General features: G+C 44.6%; 2 protein-coding genes across 3 annotated transcripts in view; one reads left to right on the top strand and one right to left on the bottom strand.

Moving 5' to 3' along the window:
* The window catches only part of ENOX1 (ecto-NOX disulfide-thiol exchanger 1), a 662,946-nt gene that overhangs the window by 150,517 nt on the left and 492,762 nt on the right, over positions 1–19,667 (top strand). The window lies entirely within an intron of this gene.
* Positions 567–1,493, bottom strand: LOC133049710 (uncharacterized). The gene has a single exon (XM_061133858.1). It carries the CDS (start codon positions 1,491–1,493, stop codon positions 567–569), a length of 927 nt encoding a protein of 308 aa, XP_060989841.1.

The following is a 19,667-nucleotide window of genomic DNA, read 5'->3' as shown; positions in this document are numbered from 1 at the left end:
TGCACATGGGTAAGTTAAGATACAAATCTTAGTGTTTGTTCTCCTTGAGTTCTTTTTCTGCCTCTGTCTCCTGACGGTTCCTTTTTTGTTTCTTTTAAATCCATGAGTTAATACTCAGTGCTTTTAAGCTGATAATAAAAAAGTCATGAAGCAGAGTGGAGAGCTTCTATCAGAGAGCTCAGAAGCTTGGCATGCCCCTCTATCACTTGCTCCCCTGACATTTAGCTCTCAGGAAGCTTTGTCAAATTTTCTGTAATTCTTTCATATTTTTGCTTTCCTTTTCCCTTTGTGTCCATGACCACCTTTTCCCAGGCTTTTGGTTCCCTCTCCTATTGTTTGTTCATAGGACCCTTCCGTTTCTTCATTTATTCATTCATTCAAACATTGTCCTTCTCACATGAGCCAAAAGTGTCCCTGGGGATCACAGGAAGAGGGTTACAGTCTAGGTGGGAGGCGATCACGTGGAAATAGTGGCTCTGCTGGCGCTCTGGGCTGCGGGCTCCTCACACACAGGAAAAAGAGCAATGGAGCTGGCTCGGGGACCTCGGGAAGTGCTTTACAGGGTCTTATCTGAGTGGACGTTGGAAGGAACAGAACAGTGCCAGAGCGACCAGTGTTGTGGAGAGAACATTGGAAAGGAGGCAGGGTGGGCGGCTCAGCAGGGCTGCGTGGGGGAGCAGGGCGGGGCGTGGGGAGCAGGGCGGGGCGTGGGGGGAGCAGGGCGGGGCGTGGGGGGAGCAGGGCGGGGCGTGGGGCAGGAGGGTGGGGCGTGGGGGCAGGAGGGCGGGGCGTGGGGCAGGAGGGCGGGGCGTGGGGGCAGGAGGGCGGGGCGTGGGGGCAGGAGGGCGGGGCGTGGGGGGAGCAGGGCGGGGCGTGGGGAGCAGGGCGGGGCGTGGGGGGAGCAGGGCTGTGTGGGGGAAGCAGGGCGGGGCGTGGGGAGCAGGGCGGGGCGTGGGGGGAGCAGGGCTGCGTGGGGGGAGCAGGGCTGCGTGGGGGGAGCAGGGCGGGGCGTGGGGAGCAGGGCGGGGCGTGGGGGAGCAGGGCGGGGCGTGGGGGGAGCAGGGCGGGGTGTGGGGCAGGAGGGCGGGGTGTGGGGCAGGAGGGCGGGGCGTGGGGCAGGAGGGCGGGGCGTGGGGGCAGGAGGGCGGGGCGTGGGGGGAGCAGGGCGGGGCGTGGGGGGAGCAGGGCTGCGTGGGGGGAGCAGGGCGGGGCGTGGGGAGCAGGGCGGGGCGTGGGGGGAGCAGGGCGGGACGTGGGGGAGCAGGGCGGGGCATGGGGCAGGAGGTCGGGGCGTGGGGGAGCAGGGCGGGGCGTGGGGGAGCAGGGTGTGGGGTGCGGTCCTCGCAGTGCAGCTGATGCTGCTGGAGCGCGAACTGGGAGGGAAGGCTGGCTGAGGCTCCGCGGGAGGGTGGAGTGGCCCGTCTTCCCAGGCTGTGGACATGAGATGATGGTTTCAAGATGACTAGCACAGGGCCTGGTATATTATTAAGCATGCAGTCGTCATTGCTCTCAGTATTGAATGGACACAGAGCGAAGAGGACCTCGGCCCCCAGGAGCTGTGTGGCTCGCTGTGAGCCCTGCTCTCATCTTAGGTCTGCAGCCTGTACATGCCTCTGAGCCATCCCGAGCTTGCCTCTGGGCCATCCTGCCCACCGCAGCGAGGCTGCCCGCGTCAGCAGGCTCATCCCCAGCCAAACTCTGCCCCCCTCGCTGCTGCTTTAGGGGAAGTCAGGCCTTCCTAACCCGGTGCTTGATGAGCTCAGTGCCCTCTTTGACTAGGCTGGCCAGAACGTTCATTTGGATTTTTCGTACCATCTCATGAAATACTCATATGAGCCTTTTGGCCACCTCAGTTTTCACTCTGTAAGTTGTCAGTTCTGGCTACATCCACCTACTTTGATTCTCACCCACAGTTTATTCTTTCCCATTCAAGCTTCATCTTCAGAACGTCCCCCCTCTCCACCATCCTTCAGGACCTCACTTGAATTCATCCCGCTTTATGAAGACTTTTCTCCATTCATAATTTACCCCTTCTTCACTCCAGGGGCACTTTCAACAGACTCTTCACATCACGGGCTGACACCTGCCTCCCTGATACCAAGACTCAGTTCATTTACACCCTCAGAAGGGCTGGCAGATGCTCAGGGGAAGGGCCGCGTACTTACTACATGTCCTGTTTGTGCTCAAAGCACAGCTTCTTGCAAACAGTGGATGCTGCATTGATGTGTGTTAAGAGTGGAAGGAAGACAGAGTTCCTGTAATTTGTAAGGCTGCTACAGAGGTGGAACTGAGGGATTGATTACTTGCCATCCGGGAGAAGCAGTGGTTAACGTAGGATCTGGATGACCTCTCTCAGGGCAGAATGACTGTCAGCAAAGGGAGGTGGGTTACATTAAACAGAAAGCTAGTTTATCCACCCTCAGGCTGGGACGTGGGAAGAAGAGACTTAGAAAGCCATGAAGCTGTATGGGCCCCGTCTTGACAGTGAATGACAAATGACATAACAGGTAAGAGCACCTCTATTGCATTAAGAAGCTCTGCATCTCTCCAGGAGATGGCCCTGGAAGACTTGATTCAATTTAAGACTTCTCCGCCGCAGATCTGGAGATAATCACAAATGCAGAAATATATTTATGAAAGTCTGTTGCCACTGAGCTCAAAAGACCATAATCCTATTACTTGTGAGTTTGAAAAGGGTAAACATGAATAACCGAAAGGGAATATCGATTACAGGAGTAATATGAACAGGAATAATGGAATTAAAGTAATTGAGGCAATATTGGACCTAATGGACCTTGTTTCTCTTAATGCCTCTCTTCTGCTCTTCACATTGACTTGGCCCTAAAGTCGATTGGACTCTGTGCACCGAGAGAGAAGAACATAATGGAAGAATTAGTATTGCTGTCTATAAAAAAAAATCAATCTGTTGTTCTTACAGAAGAACATCAATCAGTCTGTGAAATCAATTAGCTGGAATTTTTTACATTCAGCTTATAAGGTTAAGAGACAAAGTGATGAGCAAAGCCGGTCTGCCTTGCACATAGTAGATACTCAGGAAAGGTTTCTTGAGTTAAAAGCCAGAGGAGACCATGGATTTTCGTTGAAACACAACTTCAGTGTAAGTCCTTTCGTGGGTACTGATTCAGTCCCATCCCTTCTTGCTGGACTGTGTCTATGATGCTGTAAGTGGAGTCGGCTCCATTTCACTCATCTCTGAAGTGAGTTCTCTCGCACTTCACTGCCTGGCCCTCCAGGCCAGTCTTGCATGACCTCGGGTCACGCCTTATTTAAGGTCTGACCTGTTTCCTGTGACTAGGTTTTCTGCCCTGTAGAGCACTAGCAAATTACATTTCGGGGGAAATATTCCTCTGATGACATCACTGCCTCTCCAGGAAGCTTGTGTCTCCCAAGGTACAGGCTCGTTGTACTTTACAGCCCCTTCCCCAGCCCGTGGCTCTGAAGAGCTTCTGCATTTAGACTTCTCCTACTGCCTGTCCACACACTCAGCTCCCACCCGCTCTGCCTGGGCCTGGTGGGGAAGGCACATGGGGCTCTGCAGGGCGTCATCCCGTTTTCAAACAGGCAGGATGCTCTCCTTGGAAGTCTTCTTCTCATATCTGTATCCCTCCAATTAGAGTCTGTCTGACCAAGGCAAATGTGATCTTCCTTAAAACTGTGTGTTATCAAGAACTGTGTTGTGAAGACATTTATTTCAGTGAGATAAACGGTATGAGGAACTAAAGAGTTGCCGGCACCCAATAACAAAATTGTTTTACCAGAAATTGGGCTTCCCAGGTGGCTCAGTGGTAAAGAAGCCGCCTGCCGACACAGGAGATGTGGTTTCAGTCCTTGGGTTGGGAAGATCCCTTGGAGGAGGAAATGGCAACCCACTCCAGTATTCTTGCCTGGGAAATCACATGAACAGAGGAGCCTGATGAGCTAGAGTCCATGGGGTCAAAAAGAGTCAGGCAGGACTTAGTGACTGAACATATTTCAGTGATAATGGGGTTTTCAATCTCTATAGGAGTGTGACTTTAAAATCTGAAGATCCCTGAAAAGTACAACATTGCACTGTCTCTCTTTTCACAGGTGTGTAGTGAACTAACCTGGAATTTTAAAAAACAATTTCAACATCTTAAGGACCCACTATGGTGAAAAGCTGAGAATAAAGACTTAAAGCAGCTGTATTTTAAGTAGAAGAACTTTTCCCCATTCTCCCAGCAGTCTTGGTCTGCGTTAAGTATATCTTATTTCCCAATCAGTTGATCACTTTGTATCTAATACGCATTTTGTAGACTCTACAGTAGAAATGTTTCTAATGTTTGTTCTTCAGAACTGAGTTTAAGTCCTTTTTCCTCCATTGAGTTTGCCTCTTATCATCCTACTCTTCTGTGTGGTGGTTTTTCCCCCTCCAGATACCTTTCTTTAGGCTCATGATCCGTTTAAAGACCTTTTAAAATATTTAGCCTTTTTGAGAATTTTTAGATGGTGTTCTGAAATAGGGATATATTTTAATTTCCCACAATGCCCAACACATCGTTAGGGCAGTGTGACATGTTGATTTATAAAAATATGCAATTATTAGATTCAGTTTCACCTAAATTCCCAAGTTGCTCCTTTTCCTGCTTTCTATTTCACCTAAGGGCTTTGCTGGTAGCTTAGTGGTAAAGAATCCACCTGCCAAAGCAGGAAACTTGGGTTCTATCCTTGGGTTGGGAAGATCCCCTGGAGGAGGAAATGGCAACCCACTCCAGTATTCTTGCCTGAGAAATCCCATGGACCAAGGAGCCTGGCGGGCTATAGTCCAAGGGGTCACAGAGTTGGACACCACTTAGTGACTAAACAACAGTAAATTCCATGTGAACATTGGAGTTTGTCTGAATGGTTTAAAATTTTTTTAAAAAGTTGAATAATTCTCATTTCAATGTCAATGTGGAAAGATGAAGAGTGAGATAGGTTTCAGATTATAGATGATACATGTTTTAGTTCCTCGTACTTTTCAAGACACCATTAAAATGACATTTAAGTGATCTTTTTGAAAAAACAATCGCCCACCTAAAAGAACAAAGAAATGGGGCAGTTGCCATAGCATTTTGGAATCTGTGAATCAGTGGTAGCTTATTGAGCAGAGAAGAAATGAAGAAGTAGCCTAATTTACACTGATGGATTCTACAGAAGCTCAGGAATTTTCAGCAACAAGAACCCCTTGTAAATGGGAGTGAAGATAGGACTAAAATCATGAGTATTGAGAAACGTTCAGATCTGCTCCCCAACTTTAGATAAGCAGGTAGCTGCCCCCGTTCCACTCTAAAGTAGGAATGGAGATTTGTTTGTTTGTTTTTTTTTCTTGTAGAGATGATAAAATAGAGGCTTCTGTATTGGAAGGGGTCAGGAAAAGTAAAAAGTAAAAAGTGGTATTATCTATACATGTCTTGAAATCAGGGAGATTGCATTGATTTACCAATTACAGCTACCTTCTTCTCCCTGTCCCCTAACCTGAGGGCACAGGGTGATAACCTGCCTACATGAGACCCCAGGAGACTTCCCTGGGATTCTGACCTAAAAATAAAACACAAGGATGCTGAATCAGGGGTTCCCCCAAAAATAGGCCTAACTAGAACAATCCTAAAATGAATCCCAAGACAACCCTCCTTCCACCCCACCCCTCTCCCTGTGTACAACCCTTTCTATTGGCTTTCTTTAATTATCAGCAGACAGCCAAGGATCATGAGATATTTAAGAAAGGCTTCTCTTATGAGAGACAGACACTAAAACATGCAAACAGGGGGAAAAAAAGCAACTTAGAGGAAACAGAACCTTTGCAAGAAAGAAGAAATCTTAAAAAAAAGAAATCACTTGTATCTTCAGAGATATAAGGTGTGATATTACAACTGGGACACAGAAGAGAATTTATAAGAGTTGGGAGATTAAAGTTAAGGAAATTTCCCAGAATGTGAAGTAAAAAGAGAAAGAATACAAAGTAATATAGAAAAAAGAAATTTACAAGATTGGCCCGTGAGGTCCAACGTCCAAAAATAATAGCACCCAGCTTGAGAGAATATAGAAAACAGAGGACAGAAAACCATCAAAAGAATAATTCAATAGAATTCCCCCAACCAAAGATAGGAGTTTTCCAGTTAAAAGATAATACCAGCACATCATCATGAAATGTGACAACATTCTAGCAAATGACAGGGTCAGTCAGTCAGTTCAGTCCCCCAGTCGTGTCTGACTCTCTGTGACTGATGAACTGTAGCGTGCCAGGCTTCCCTGTCCAGCATCAACTCCCCCTGCTTGCTCAAACTCATGTCCATCGAGTCAGTGATGCCATCCAGCCATCTCATCCTCTGTCGTCCCCTTCTCCTCTGCCCTCAATCTTTCCTAGCATCAGGGTCTTTTCCAATGAGTCAGTTCTTCACATCAGATGGCCAAAGTTTTGGAGCTTCAGCTTCAGCATCAATCCTTCCAATGAATATTCAGGACTGATTTCCTTTAGGATTGACTGACTTGATCTCCTTGCAGTCCAAGGGACTCCAAAGAATCTTCTCCAAATACCACACACAGTTCAAAGGCATCAACTCATTGGCGCTCAGCTTTCTTTATGGTCCAACTCTCACATCCATACATGACTACTGGAAAAACCATATTTAACTAGACAGACCTTTGTCAGCAAAGTAACGTCTCTGCTTTTAAATACTCTGTCTAGGTTGATCATAGCTTTTCTTCCAAGGAGCAAGCGTCTTTTAATTTCATGGCTATAGTCACTATCTGCAGTGATTTTGGAGCCCCCAAAAATAAGTAAAATCTATGACTGTTTCCACTTTTTTTTGTTTGTTTGTTTACACTTTTTTCACCATATATTTGCCATGAAGTGATGGGACCAGATGCTATGAACTTCATTTTTTGAATGTTGAGTTTTAAGCCAGCTTTTCACTCTTCTCTTTCATTTTCATCAAGAGGTTCTTTAGTTTCTCTTCTCTCTCTGCCATAAGGGTAGTGTCATCTGTACATCTGAGATTATTGATATTTCTCCCAGCAATCTTGATTTCAGCTTGTGCTTTATCCAGCTGGGCATTTTGCATGATGTACTCTGCATATAAGTAAAATAAGCAGGGTGACAATATAAAGCCTTGATGTACTCCTTTCCGAGTTTGGAACCAGTCCATTTTTCCATGTCCAGCTCTAACTGTTACTTCTTAACCTGCATACGGATTTCTCAGGAGGCAGGTCAGGTGGTATGTTATTCCCATCTCTCGAAGAATTTTCCAGTTCGTTTTGATCCACACAGTCGAGGTTTTGGCATAGTCAATAAAGCAGACATAGATGTTTTCTGGAATTCTCTTGCTTCTTCTGTGATCCAGGGGATGTTGGTAATTTGATCTCTGCTTCCTCTGCCTTTTCAAAGTCCAGTTTGAACATCTGGAAGTTCTCGGTTCACATACTGTTGAAACATAGATTGAAGAATTTTGAGCAGTACTTTGCTAGCGTGTGAGATGAGTGCAATTGTACAGTAGTTTGAACATTCTTTGGCATTACCTTTCTTTGGAATTGGAATGAACACTGACCTTTTCGAGTCCTGTGTCCGCTGCTGAGTTTTCCAAATTTGCTAGCATATTGAGTGCAGCACTTTCACAGCATCTCTTTTAGGATTTGAAATAGCTCAGCTGGAATTCCATCACCTCCACTAGCTTTGTCTGTAGTGATGCTTCCTAAGGCCTACTTGACTTTGCATTCCAGGATATCTGGCTCTAGGTGAGTGATCACACCATAGTGGTTATCTGGGTCATGAAGATCTTTCTTGATAGTTCTTCTGTGTATTCTTGCCACCTCTTCCTAATATTTTCTTCTTCTGTTATGTCCATTCCATTTCTGTCCTTTATTGTGCCCATCTTTGCATGAAATATTCCCTTGGTGTCTCCAATTTTCTTGAAGAGACCTCTAGTCTTTCCCATTCTATTGTTTTCTTCTATTTCTTTGCATTGATCATTGAGGAAGGCTTTCTTATCCCTCCTTGCTATTCTTTGGAACTCTGAATTCAAATGGGTATATCTTTCCTTTTCTCCTTTGCCTTTCACTTCTCTTCTTTTCTCAGCTATTTGTAAGACCTCTGCAGACAACCATTTTGCCTTTTCACATATTTTTTTCCCCTTGGGGATGGTTTTGATCACCACCTCCTGTACAGTGTAATGAACCTCTGTCCATAGTTCTTCAGTTACTCTGTATATCTGATCCAAACCCTTGAATCTATCTGTCACTTCTACTGTATAATCATAAGGGATTTGATTTAGGTCATACCTGAATGGTCTAGTAGTTTTCCCTACTTTCTTCAATTTAAGTCTGAATTTGGCAACAAGGAGTTCATGATCGGAGCCACAGGCAGCTCCCGGTCTTGTTTTTGCTGACCATATAGAGCTGCTCCATCTTCAGTTGCAAAGAATATAATCAGTTTGATTTCGGTATTGATGATCTGGTGATGTCCATGTGTAGAGTCTTCTCTTGTATTGTTGGAAGAGGGTGTTTGCTATGACCAGTGCGTTCTTTTCACAAAAGTCTGTTAGTCTTTGTCCTGCTTCATTCTGTACTCCAAGGCCAAACTTGCCTGTTAGTCCAGGTATCTCTTGACTTCCTACTTTTTCATTCCAGTCCCCATCAAAAGAAAATTGGATTAAATATTTACCGAGCATGGCCCCTCCCATCAGAACAAGACCCAGATTTCCCCACAGCCAATTCCTTCCATCAGGAAGCTTCTACAAGTGTCTTATCCTTCTCCATCAGAAGGCAGATAGAATGAAAACCTCAATCACAGAAATCTAATCACACTGATCACATGGATCACAGCCTTGTCTAACTCAGTGAAACTATGAGCCATGCTGTGTAGGGCCACCTAAGCCAGAGAGGTCATGGTGGAGACTTCTGATAAAATGTGGTCCACTGGAGAAGGGAATGGCAAACCACTTCAGTATTCTTGCCTTAAGAACCCCATGAACAGTATGAAAAGGCAAATAGATATGACACTGAATGACCCCAGGTCAGTAGGTGCCCAATATGCTACTGGAGATGAGTGAAGAAATAGCTCCAGAAGAGGTTGAGACAAATGGAAACAATGCCCAGTTGTGGATGTGACTGGTGGTGAACGTAAAGTCCGATGCTGTGAAGAACAATACTGCGTAGGAACCTGGAATGTTAGGTCCATGAATCAAGGTCAATTGGAAGTGGTCAAACAGGAGATGGCAAGAGTGAACATTGACATTTTAGAAATCGGTGAACTAAAATGGCCCGGAATGGGCGAATTTAATTCAGATGACCACTATATCTACTACTGTGGGCAAGAATCCCTTGGAAGAAATGGAGTAGCCATCACAGTCAACAAGAGTCCGAAATGCAGTACTTGGGTACAATCTCAAAAATGACAGAATGATCTCTGTTCGTTTCCTGGGCAAACCATTCAATATCACAGTAATCCAAGTCTATGCCTGGACCAGTAATGCCGAAGAAGCTGAAGCTGAATGGCTCTACAAAGACTTACAAGACCTTCTAGAACTAACACCCCTAAAAGATGTCCTTTTCACTATAGGGGACTGGAATGCAAAATGATAGCATAAACCAATGGAAAAAAAAGAAAGGCCCCAGATCCCAGAGACAGGACAACATAAGAGCCAGACATGGACATGGACCAGTGACCCACTGATCTCAACAGTGGTAAGCTGAGGGCTACAGGAAGGACCTCTTGAAGATGATGACACTGATAAAACGCTTGATATGTTTATACTGTAAAAAAGTTTACAAAACTGGGGGAGGCTTTGGGGATAACCTCATGGTAAATATATAAGGAAAGTAACCCGAATGAAACAGAGATTAACTCCAGGAAGGAGAAAAATAATGCCAAAAAGGAAATGTAATAGTTAAATAGTATTAATAATACATGTGTGCGTGGTGTGCTCATTCGTGTCTGACTCTACAACCCCATGGTCTGCAGCCCGCCAGGCTCATCTGTCCATGGGATTTCCCAGGCAAGAACACCAGAGTGGGTTGTCATATGCTCCTCTAGGAGATCTCCCCAACCCAGGGAATGAACCTGCATCTCCTTTGGCTTCTGCATTTGCCGGTGAATTCCTTACCCCTGAGCCACCTGGGAAGCCCTTGAAAAGTACCTGACTGAGCCATGAATAGTATCTGTAGTTACAGTGATATAAAAATGGATATTTAACATAACCAAACTCGTGCTAGACATCTGAGAGGACAGGAACATGGGACAAGTGTATGTTGATGAAACAAAGAAACCCTCATCTTCCTCTTTGAGAGGTCAGTAGATAATACCTAAAGTTGAAAATCCCAGAGGTGGTAATACAAGCACATTCTTTAAATCAGCCCTCAATTTCTCCTCATTATCGTGCACATAGTTGAGGACATCCATTTGGGACTATTGCATAGATAAGAAACTTCCAAATAAAATGTTCTCAAATTCTAATAAAAACTTGAATTTGTTTTCATGAATGTAACTTTGTTTCATATTGCTTATTTGCCTGAAATAGTCTCATAGAGTTCTTGATCAAGATATCAGTGATTCTCCTCCTGGTATTTATGTTCGTCTCTGTCAGATACTATACAGGCAGCACTTAAGAAATATTCGAGACGTTTCTGCACTATTTCAAATTTTACAACAATATTTTTGAAAGTTTATATTTAAAAAATTCAATTGCTTTAATACTTCTCTTTGCTCTATACATGTGATACTCTGATACTGCCCATTGAACTTTTTTTGTCTATGAAGTAATTAAAAATAATAGCAGGGCCCTAATTTGTAAAATGCATGTTCATTGTCAGAGCAGTCACCCCATAGGTTGCTTGGATGCCAAGGAAAGGGTGCATTAGCCCCCAGCAGAAAGAAGTTTCTGAAATGCATAAAGAGAGAATTTGGGGAGCTGATACCTGTAACTTTGCTCAGGAGTTCTCTCTCCCCAACTTCCTAGAGCCACGCCTCCCTCCATATGTTCCCTGCACATCTGAAATGCAAACACCTCCCTCCAGCTGCATCGCCCACTTCTCCAGAATGGCGGTGGTGCCTTGTGCAGCAGCGTGTCGATGTGGGTGTCAGGACCTCACAGCAGATCTGGAACCAGTTCACAGCACAGCAGTGTGCTGAGACCTACCACTTGGGATGCACTAACTTCAGGATGTGGAAGCAGAGGCCCGTGTAAGGACTGCAAGAGTTGCAAGCAGTTAACTCGTGAGCCTATCCCTACTTAACTGGCGAGACTGTGTCATGAACAAATCAGTATAAATACAAACTGATTCTTAAGGAATATCTCTCATGTGGTCACATTAGGTCTTCCAGACCTTTTACCTCATCCAGGGATTGGAAGGACCTGCTTTGACTCCATTTCCATGAGATGAGACAATCAAATGTAGGTAATTGTGGAATACGGCTCACTTCTTAAATTCAGAGGGTCTTTAGTTTCTGCATTATCCACATGCTGTATTTTCCATTTTGTCTCAAGTATTGGGGCTTCCCTGATGACTCAGATGGTAAAGAATCTGCTGGCAATGAAGGAAACCTGGGTTCCATCCCTGCATTGGGAAGATCCCCTGGAGAAGGGCACAGCAACCCACTCCAGTATTCTTGCCTGGAGAATCCCCATGGACAGAGGAGCCTTGCAGGCTACAGTCCATGGGGTCGTGACGAGTTGGACTCTTCAGTTTGTGGATTATCCACATGCTGTATTTTCCACTTTGTCTCAAATATTACAATAAAGAACAGAACATCTGAAGATAATAAACAGCACCTTTGACTCAAAGGAAGAAAAGTTGAAATGGATGGGGAATAGAGCTTGTGTTGTTTTAGATCTCCAGTTGTTAATTTTCTCACTATCCCTTTAATGTGGTCCTAGGGAAGTTAGTAATAATGTTTCAGAAGAGGTGGGAAATGGATAACACTCTTTAACTAAATTAGCTGGAAAAGAAGAAAGGCACTTCAGTGTACAGAGTAGTGACTGCTCCCTCTCCTTCTACATAAGGGAAGGAGAATGTGGTCCACTTGGCGCCCTCCATACTCAAGGCTGAAATTGGAAACAATGACGCTTTAATTCACCGCTGAGTTAATGGGCCTGCTGATTTGTCTTCATTTTTCAGGACTCTAAAATGTCCTTAAAACCCTCTCAAGGGTTTTATACTTTTAACCTGAGGTCTCTGTGCTTCATTTTTTCTTTTGTTCTTCAAACACTCCCATTGCCTCTCTCTGTTTCATCTTCCAAGAGGTTTGGAATAATGCATGGTATGTGTTGAATGATTTGGATGGAGTCTGTGACATGTCTTGCTGATGTTAAGCCACTCAAAATCCTAGGGAGTAGTTCCAGCTTGCATTAGCAGTAGATTAATGCAGGTGAACTTCAGAGTCTTAATTTTAAAGAATTTACATTTTTACCAGTGATGATTGAAAACCATTGGCATTCTTTCTGCCCAAATTACTGATTACAATTGCAAATTCTTGCAAAAAGTGTTAGAATGACTTCTCACTGTTCCATAAGGCACAGAGTATTATTTTACCCGTTTAATGGCTATTAAATATTTAAAAAACATCCATAACTGTAGGTAACGTGCATAAATCACAATGGGAAATGCATTCTGGTATGCATGCCTAATAACACTTGTGTAGACCAGTTTCCCTGGCTAAGAGAATTTGCTGAGAGGAAAGGTTAAATTTGGGGAAGGTTTTTCATTTGTGATTTTGTTAGGAGATTGAAACAAATAGGTGTGCTTTCAGACGAGATCAAGAGCGTTATTACTCAGGTGGTTACTGACTTTTTGCTCCAGGATTTCCTGGATGTGAGCTGTGAGTCCCAACTTCAGGATCTGAATCAGGAATGGTGGATAACCATGTTGAGTTAGTTATTTGGGATATGGGATCCAGGAAGCCCATCAGCTCTTGAATGTTCCCTGTGAAAAATGAGCAGGAGTTATTTTTATAAAGTTAAGGGACTTCTGTTCCAAGCAAAGATTCAAAAAAAGATTCTAAAAAGAAGGCAAGTAAAGAACCTGCCTGCCAGTGCACGAGACATGAGAGATGTGGGTTCGATCTCTGGGTTGGGAAGATCGCCTGGAGACGAGAATGGCTACCCACTCTAGTATTCTTGCCTGGAGAGTTCCATGAACATTCCATCAGGTCACAAAGGGTTGGACACTCCTGAAGGGACTGAGCATGCACGCATGCAGAAGAGAGAAGGGTTAGCACCACCATCTGGAGAGCAGAGAAGGGACACGGGGCAGGGCTGGGACCATGGAGTGGGGACGGGGTCAGGGTGAGGGGGCGGGGCTGGAAAAGAGGAGTAGGAGGAAAGCAGGGAGTCATCTGGTGGACTTGAAATCTGGGACGGAAATTTAATTTTCTGAAGAAACATTTGGAACTCTTGGCAACAAGTGACATGATCAAAATGACATTTAGGGGAGGTGATGCTTGCTGTGTGGGCTATACAGAAGCTTGAAAGAAGAGGAAAGAGGCAGCCACTTGGTGAGAAGGGCTGCAGTGAAGAAGGGAGAGAGAGAGGAGATTTCCCTCGGCTGCCTTGGAGAACTCCTCCCATCCCTACAGGTCCAAAAATAAGGGGGGGGGAGGTATACAAAAATTATGCAGCAAATGTCCAGATGCCTTCCCGAATAGGTCAGTTCTCTTCCTAGCTTACAAGTCATGGAACCGTGGCAAAGGAACAGTTTGCAAAAGATAGAAATTTGTTAAATTGATTGATTGTCCTTTGGACATGGTGGGACCCTTCCCCTCATTCTTCCTGCCCCCAGGAGATCCTGCAGTTGGCAATAAATAAAAGGATGTGAGAAGAGTTATCGGTCCAGGAAAGGAAACACAGGCCTGGGTTGGGCTGTACACACACAGTAATTGGATCCGGGTGTGGGGATAAGCATTCCATGTTGCAAAGAGGAGACAGTAAGAGCCGAGGCTGGAGTGCACACACGGCAAGCTGCTTTGGTGAGGCCAAGGGAGAAAGGAGACAGAGAAGGAGTGATCGGAGTGGCATTAAACCCGTGATATTGTTTGATCTGAACTTGACATGGATATTTGCTTTATTAGAGCTGATGGTATGATTTTTGCTTTTAGGTCATAAATGGTGGGGGCGACAGTCTTATTCCCCAAGACTTAGCATCTTAAATACAAACAAGGTGAACTCCAAACCAGTTTTGCTAACCAGATGTTCAGTCACCCAAGAGATTTTCATGAGCCCACTTTACAAATAGAGTTCCCCATTATTCTTCTTAAGAGTCAGCTTACTAGAGTGAAAAATCTTTAAATGAGTATCAGGAAGGCAATTTTCAAGACAGGTTTGCACTCTGAATTGGTGGAGCTTTTTGAACAAAAGGAGCAAAAGTGGTCAAAAGGTACAGACTTCTGGTTATAAACTAAGTAGGTCATTGGCATGTACTGTAGAGCATGGTGACTATAATACTGTGTTATACATTCAGACCTTGCTGGGAGACTTGATCTTAAAAGTTCTCATCCCAAGAAAAAAGTTTGTAGTTATGGGTGGTGATGGACGATAACCTGACTTCTTACGGTAATTGTTTTGCAATATATACATATATTGAATCATTATACATACATTGAATCATTGAAACATAATGTGAAATTGATGTAATGTTCTATGTCTCAAAAAATTAATAAAAGAATACATTAATTTTTACATTGTAATCAAAATCAAGCAGCATTCACCCAGGATGGATTATAATACTGGACACTTTGTTGTAAATGGGAAATCCTTTTGAATCCCATATCAGTCACGGTTTTCCAGACAAATGGAATCAATAGATACTGTGCACATATATATATATGTGTGTGTGTGTGTATGTATATATTTATATATATATATATATCATTTGTTTATCTTAAGTAATTGTTTCACACAGTTGCATGAAGCAGGCAAGTCTGACACTCACTGGGCTGGCCAGCAGGCAGGAGTTGATGTTGTAGCCTTGAATCTGGAATCTTTAGGGCAAGTCAACAAGTTGAAAACATAGGCCAGATTTCTATAGTTGTTAGGCGGAGTTCCCTTTTCTCCTGGAAACTCAGTTTTTGCTCTTAAGACCTTCAGCTTATCGTTTGAGGCCCACTCAGACTGTTCAGGGTGATTTCTTTCACTTAAAGTTAACTGATGGATAATGTCAATCACATCTACAGAAATACCTTTACAGCCACATCTAGGCTATTGTTGGACCAAATAACTGGGCACCACAGCTGACCAAGCTGACATACAAAATTTTACCATCACAAATCTCTGATTTTTCCTTTAGTGGAAGAGCAGAGTTAGCTGTTTTCTGCCCCATTTCCTCAGTGTTTAAATCTTTACAATGAAGAAAGATTCTCTTAGTGATTCAAAGGTGGCAGTTTTAGTGGAACATTTTTTTTTTTCCTGTCAAATTATTAAGAAAAAAAAAAAAAGACTTTGAAAAGCTGAGCAGTGTCAATACCCGCCACTGTCTCACATGATGCCAAATGGTCTAGTGTGCTCTGCCTGGTGAGTGGGATGGGCATGACTGATAAAAGCTATATTCTTCCTGAACTCTGCACTGAGGCTGCTCCACTGACTGCAGTAATCACATGGGATATAGGGAGTTAATTTTTCTTCTGGGAAGAATTTCAGTGTTAGAATTTACTGTCTTTTGCACATATAAATTTGAAGCCTTAATGTTACACTCTTCTGGTTATTTGCATTTAATATGCATGCAAATTCGCAATCTATACTATGTACTGAGCACGTAATTTATAAATCGGTACTTTCCTTGGTTGTTAGCAATTTTGGCCACTTTAAAAATTAATACTTTGAAGAAATATATGATTTCAAATTTATATGTAGTATCTTTAGTTTCCAGAGGAAAATATGAAGTACATTCTCTGCTGGGAAAGGTAGATCTCTGCTGTAACATTCTAGGTGTTTAAAGAAGTTACATGTAATGCTAAAGGTTAGAATGCTTTTCTTTTTCTTTCCTATGATTGGCTTCGTTGGGTTAGTTGTTGCAGACGTTTGTTTCCACTAACGATGCTGAAAAATATGTGTTTCTGAATCCTGATTGATTGTAACCTGCAGAATCTTGGTACAGTTGGGGGCGAGTTGTTTCAAGTGCCAAGAATGGCACATTGCACATGTAAGTGGAAGAAGATCAGGTCTGCAAGGCATAACCCAGAGCAGATGGACCCCAGAGAGAGAGTCTGGGGCCTCTCGGGCTGTCATTTAGGCTTGTTGTCTTGGCAACCAAAACAGCCATCAGTCCACCCTGGGCTGGGCACTCCCACCAGCCCTGACTACCTGACCTTTCCTTCTGCTTCCCGTCTGTCACTGGTGCTCTCCCTGGCCGCTTACAGGCAGTTTCAGGTTTTCCATTTTCCTCCTGGTACACCTCCAGGCACCACCTGTGTCTCTTCCGTCTCCTCTGGGCAGCTGAAACCTCATCACTGACCCCCCAGCTTCTCAGCTGTGTTCCTCTTCTATCAGCCCAATCAAGGCCTTCCAAACCTTCCCACTCCTGAGGAAAGTGGTCTTTCAGTGTAGACCTCCCGGTATTCGGCATCTTCCGTGGGGAACAGGCCTCCAGCAGTCAACTCTGGTGTCTTAGTTAGGCTCTTTTTTTTTTTTTTTTAACCCTTCTTCTTTCTGATCATCTTCATGGCTGTTTGTCACCCTCCTCCTACAACTTATCAGCACTCGGGATGGCTTCACCCTCTCCGTCTCTAAGTTGTCTCCAGCCCTCTCAAAGTCAGCCCTCCTTAAGTGACAGTGAGCAAAGGCTTTCTGGCTGACCAGTTGGCAACGGCACCACCATCACCATCACCAACGCCACGAATATTATCACCGGCTTCCGTGTCAGCTTAGTGCCAGTTGCTTAGGCTGAATTCATCGGGTCTGTGGACATAGACTCACAGCCCAAGTCACGACTTGTGTGTGGTGTTCTGCAGCTTGCTGAGGACAAGAGTCAGGATGAGAATCCACCGGCATGGGTGTCCTTGGGCACAGCTGGATCTGCCAGGGTAAGCGGGGACTGCCATCCCCCATTCATGCCCCGAGAGAGCATCTTCAGGTGCCCGATCTGTGCTGAGACACAGATCTGAAGGGGCCCCATTTTCTAGCTCCTTGTGGGCTGAGGGGACATCACTTACTGATTTGTAGCTGAGCACCCTCTACACATGGGAAGACCTTGACTTACGGCATATGTGTGAAAATCAAGAAGAATCAAAGTGAAGTTATCTCTGAAGAAGGGGAGACGGTCAAAGGAAGGCCAGATCTACTCTCTCCTTTCAGTCAGTTCAGTTCAGTTCAGTTGCTCAGTCATGTCCAACTCTTTGCGACCCCATGGACCGCAGCACGCCAGGCCTCCCTTTCCATCACCAACTCCCAGAGCTTGCTCAAATTCATTTGAGTCAGTGATGCCATCTAACCATCTCATCTTCTGTTGTCCGCTTCTCCTGCCTGCTATCTTTCCCAGCATCAGGGTGTTTTCAAATGAGTCAGTTCTTCTCATCAGGTGGCCAAAGTATTGGAGTTTCAGCTTCAGCATCAGTCCTTCCAGTGAATATTCAGGGCTGATTTCCCTTAGGATGAACTGGTTGGATCTCCTTGCAGTCCAGGAGACTCTGAAGAGTCTTCTCCAACACCACAGTTCAAAAGCACCAATTCTTTGGCATTCACCTTTCTTTATAGTCCAACTCTCACATCCATACATGACTACTGGAAAAACCATAGCCTTGACTAGACGGACCTTTGTTGACAAAGTAATGTCTCTGCTTTTTAATATGCTGTCTAGGTTGGTCATAGCTTTTCTTCCAAGGAGCAAGCATCTTTTAATTTCATGGCTTGCAGTCACCATCTGCATTGATTTTGGAGCCCAAAAAAATAAAAGTCTGTCACTGTTTCCATTATTTCCCCATTTATTTGCCATGAAGTGATGGGACCAGATGCCATGATCTTAGTTTTCTGAATGTTGAGATTTAAGCCAACTTTTTTACTCTCCTCTTTCACCTTCATCAAGAGGCTCTTTAGTTCTTCTTCACTTTCTGCCATAATCCTGGTGTTATCTGCATATCTGAGGTTATTGATATTTCTCCAGGCAATCTTGATTCCAGCTTGTGCTTCATCTAGCCAGGCATTTTGCATGATGTACTCTGCATATAAGTTCAATAAGCAGGGTGACAGTATACAGCCTTGACGTACTCCTTTCCTGATTTGGAACTAGTCCGTTATTCCATGTCCAGTTGCTTCTTGACCTGCATACAGATTTCTCAGGCGGCAGGTAAGGTGGTCTGGTATTCCCATCTCTTTCAGAATTTTCCACAGTTTATTGTGATCCACACAGTCAAGGCTTTGGCACAGTCAGTAAAGCAGAAATAAATGTTTTTCTGGAACTCTTGTGCTTTTTCAATGATCCAGTGCATGTTGGCAATTTGATCTCTGGTTCCTCTGCCTTTTCTAAATCCAACTTGAACATCTGGAAGTTCACAGTTCATGTACTGTTGAAGCCTGGCTTGGAGAATTTTGAGCATTACTTTGCTAGCATGTGAGATGAGTGCACTGGTGGGATAGTTTGAACATTCTTTAGCATTGCCATCAATGATGGGGAGTCTCACTTTTGTTTTTGGATCATGTGACAGTGTTGGGTAAACTTGCTGTAAGTATCAGGTGATAATGGCTCTGGGGTTATATTTCATCCAAATGAAATATTCTGCAGTGCTTTCTGTTCCTCTTCCTTTCCTTTCCCTCATCTCCCTTCTTCCTTCTTCTCCTCCCCTCCCACTCCTCTTCCTTTTTGATAATAAGCATAGTATCTTACGGAGAAGGAACTGGCAACCCACTCCAGTATTCTTGCCTGGAAAATCCCATGAACAGAGAAGCCTGGGAGGCTGTAGTCCTTGGGGTCGCAAATAATCAGACATGACTTAGTGACTCCTGTCCTGTCCATAGCAGCTTATAAATGTCTAAAGTACTCTAGGTGGCCCAGTGACGCCTTTTTGCCAGGCTGGATGGTATACTAGGTAACTGCAGCCCCCAGGGTCCATCCACGTGCTGTGGGCAGAGTGGCCTTCTAACTGCCGTAGAATGTCCAGGGGGCATGGAAGCCACATGCTTGCTTTACAGGAGCCCTGAGTGTCAGAACTTGAGCCGGGCTCACTTCTGGAGCTCAGACACGGACTGCTTTCTCCCATGGCTCAGGACTCCTCAAAAGAGGCCAGATTGAGAGAGCCACATGGGGAGACGTCTGCGATGGGACTAGGCTGAGCAACAGCCTGGGGAGCCAAGGGAACAGAGACTCAAGGTACCTCTCCTGACCTAACTAGCATCCCCTCAACTCCCCTTACTACAGCAGACACCTCCTCACACACTCACAGAAACAAGTGCACTCCCGGAGGAAGGAGACTGTGGCATAAGGCACAGGTGGGCAAACTCTGGCCCTGGGACAAATCCAGACCTGTTTTTGTAAGGACAAAGGCTCAGGATTGTTTTTAACGCGTGAGAAAGCAAAGCAAAAAAGAATGTGTTAGATACATTACTAAAGCCTTTGAGGTTTAAAATATTATCTGGCCCTTAATATATAATGTTTGTCAGTCACTGTAAAGAACTGGTCATAATGCCTAATGACTCCTTCCTGGTGGTCAGTTTTTGGAAGAGCAAGGCCCAAGA

The sequence above is a fragment of the Dama dama genome, chromosome 30 (assembly GCF_033118175.1).
Source record: "Dama dama isolate Ldn47 chromosome 30, ASM3311817v1, whole genome shotgun sequence".
NCBI lineage: Eukaryota > Metazoa > Chordata > Mammalia > Artiodactyla > Cervidae > Dama > Dama dama.
This window is presented reverse-complemented; position numbering and strand designations above follow the sequence as displayed.

Excerpts from the sequence above, each read along its gene's own strand:
- LOC133049710 (XM_061133858.1), bottom strand. The coding sequence starts at position 1,493 with ATGCTTAATAATATACCAGGCCCTGTGCTAGTCATCTTGAAACCATCA.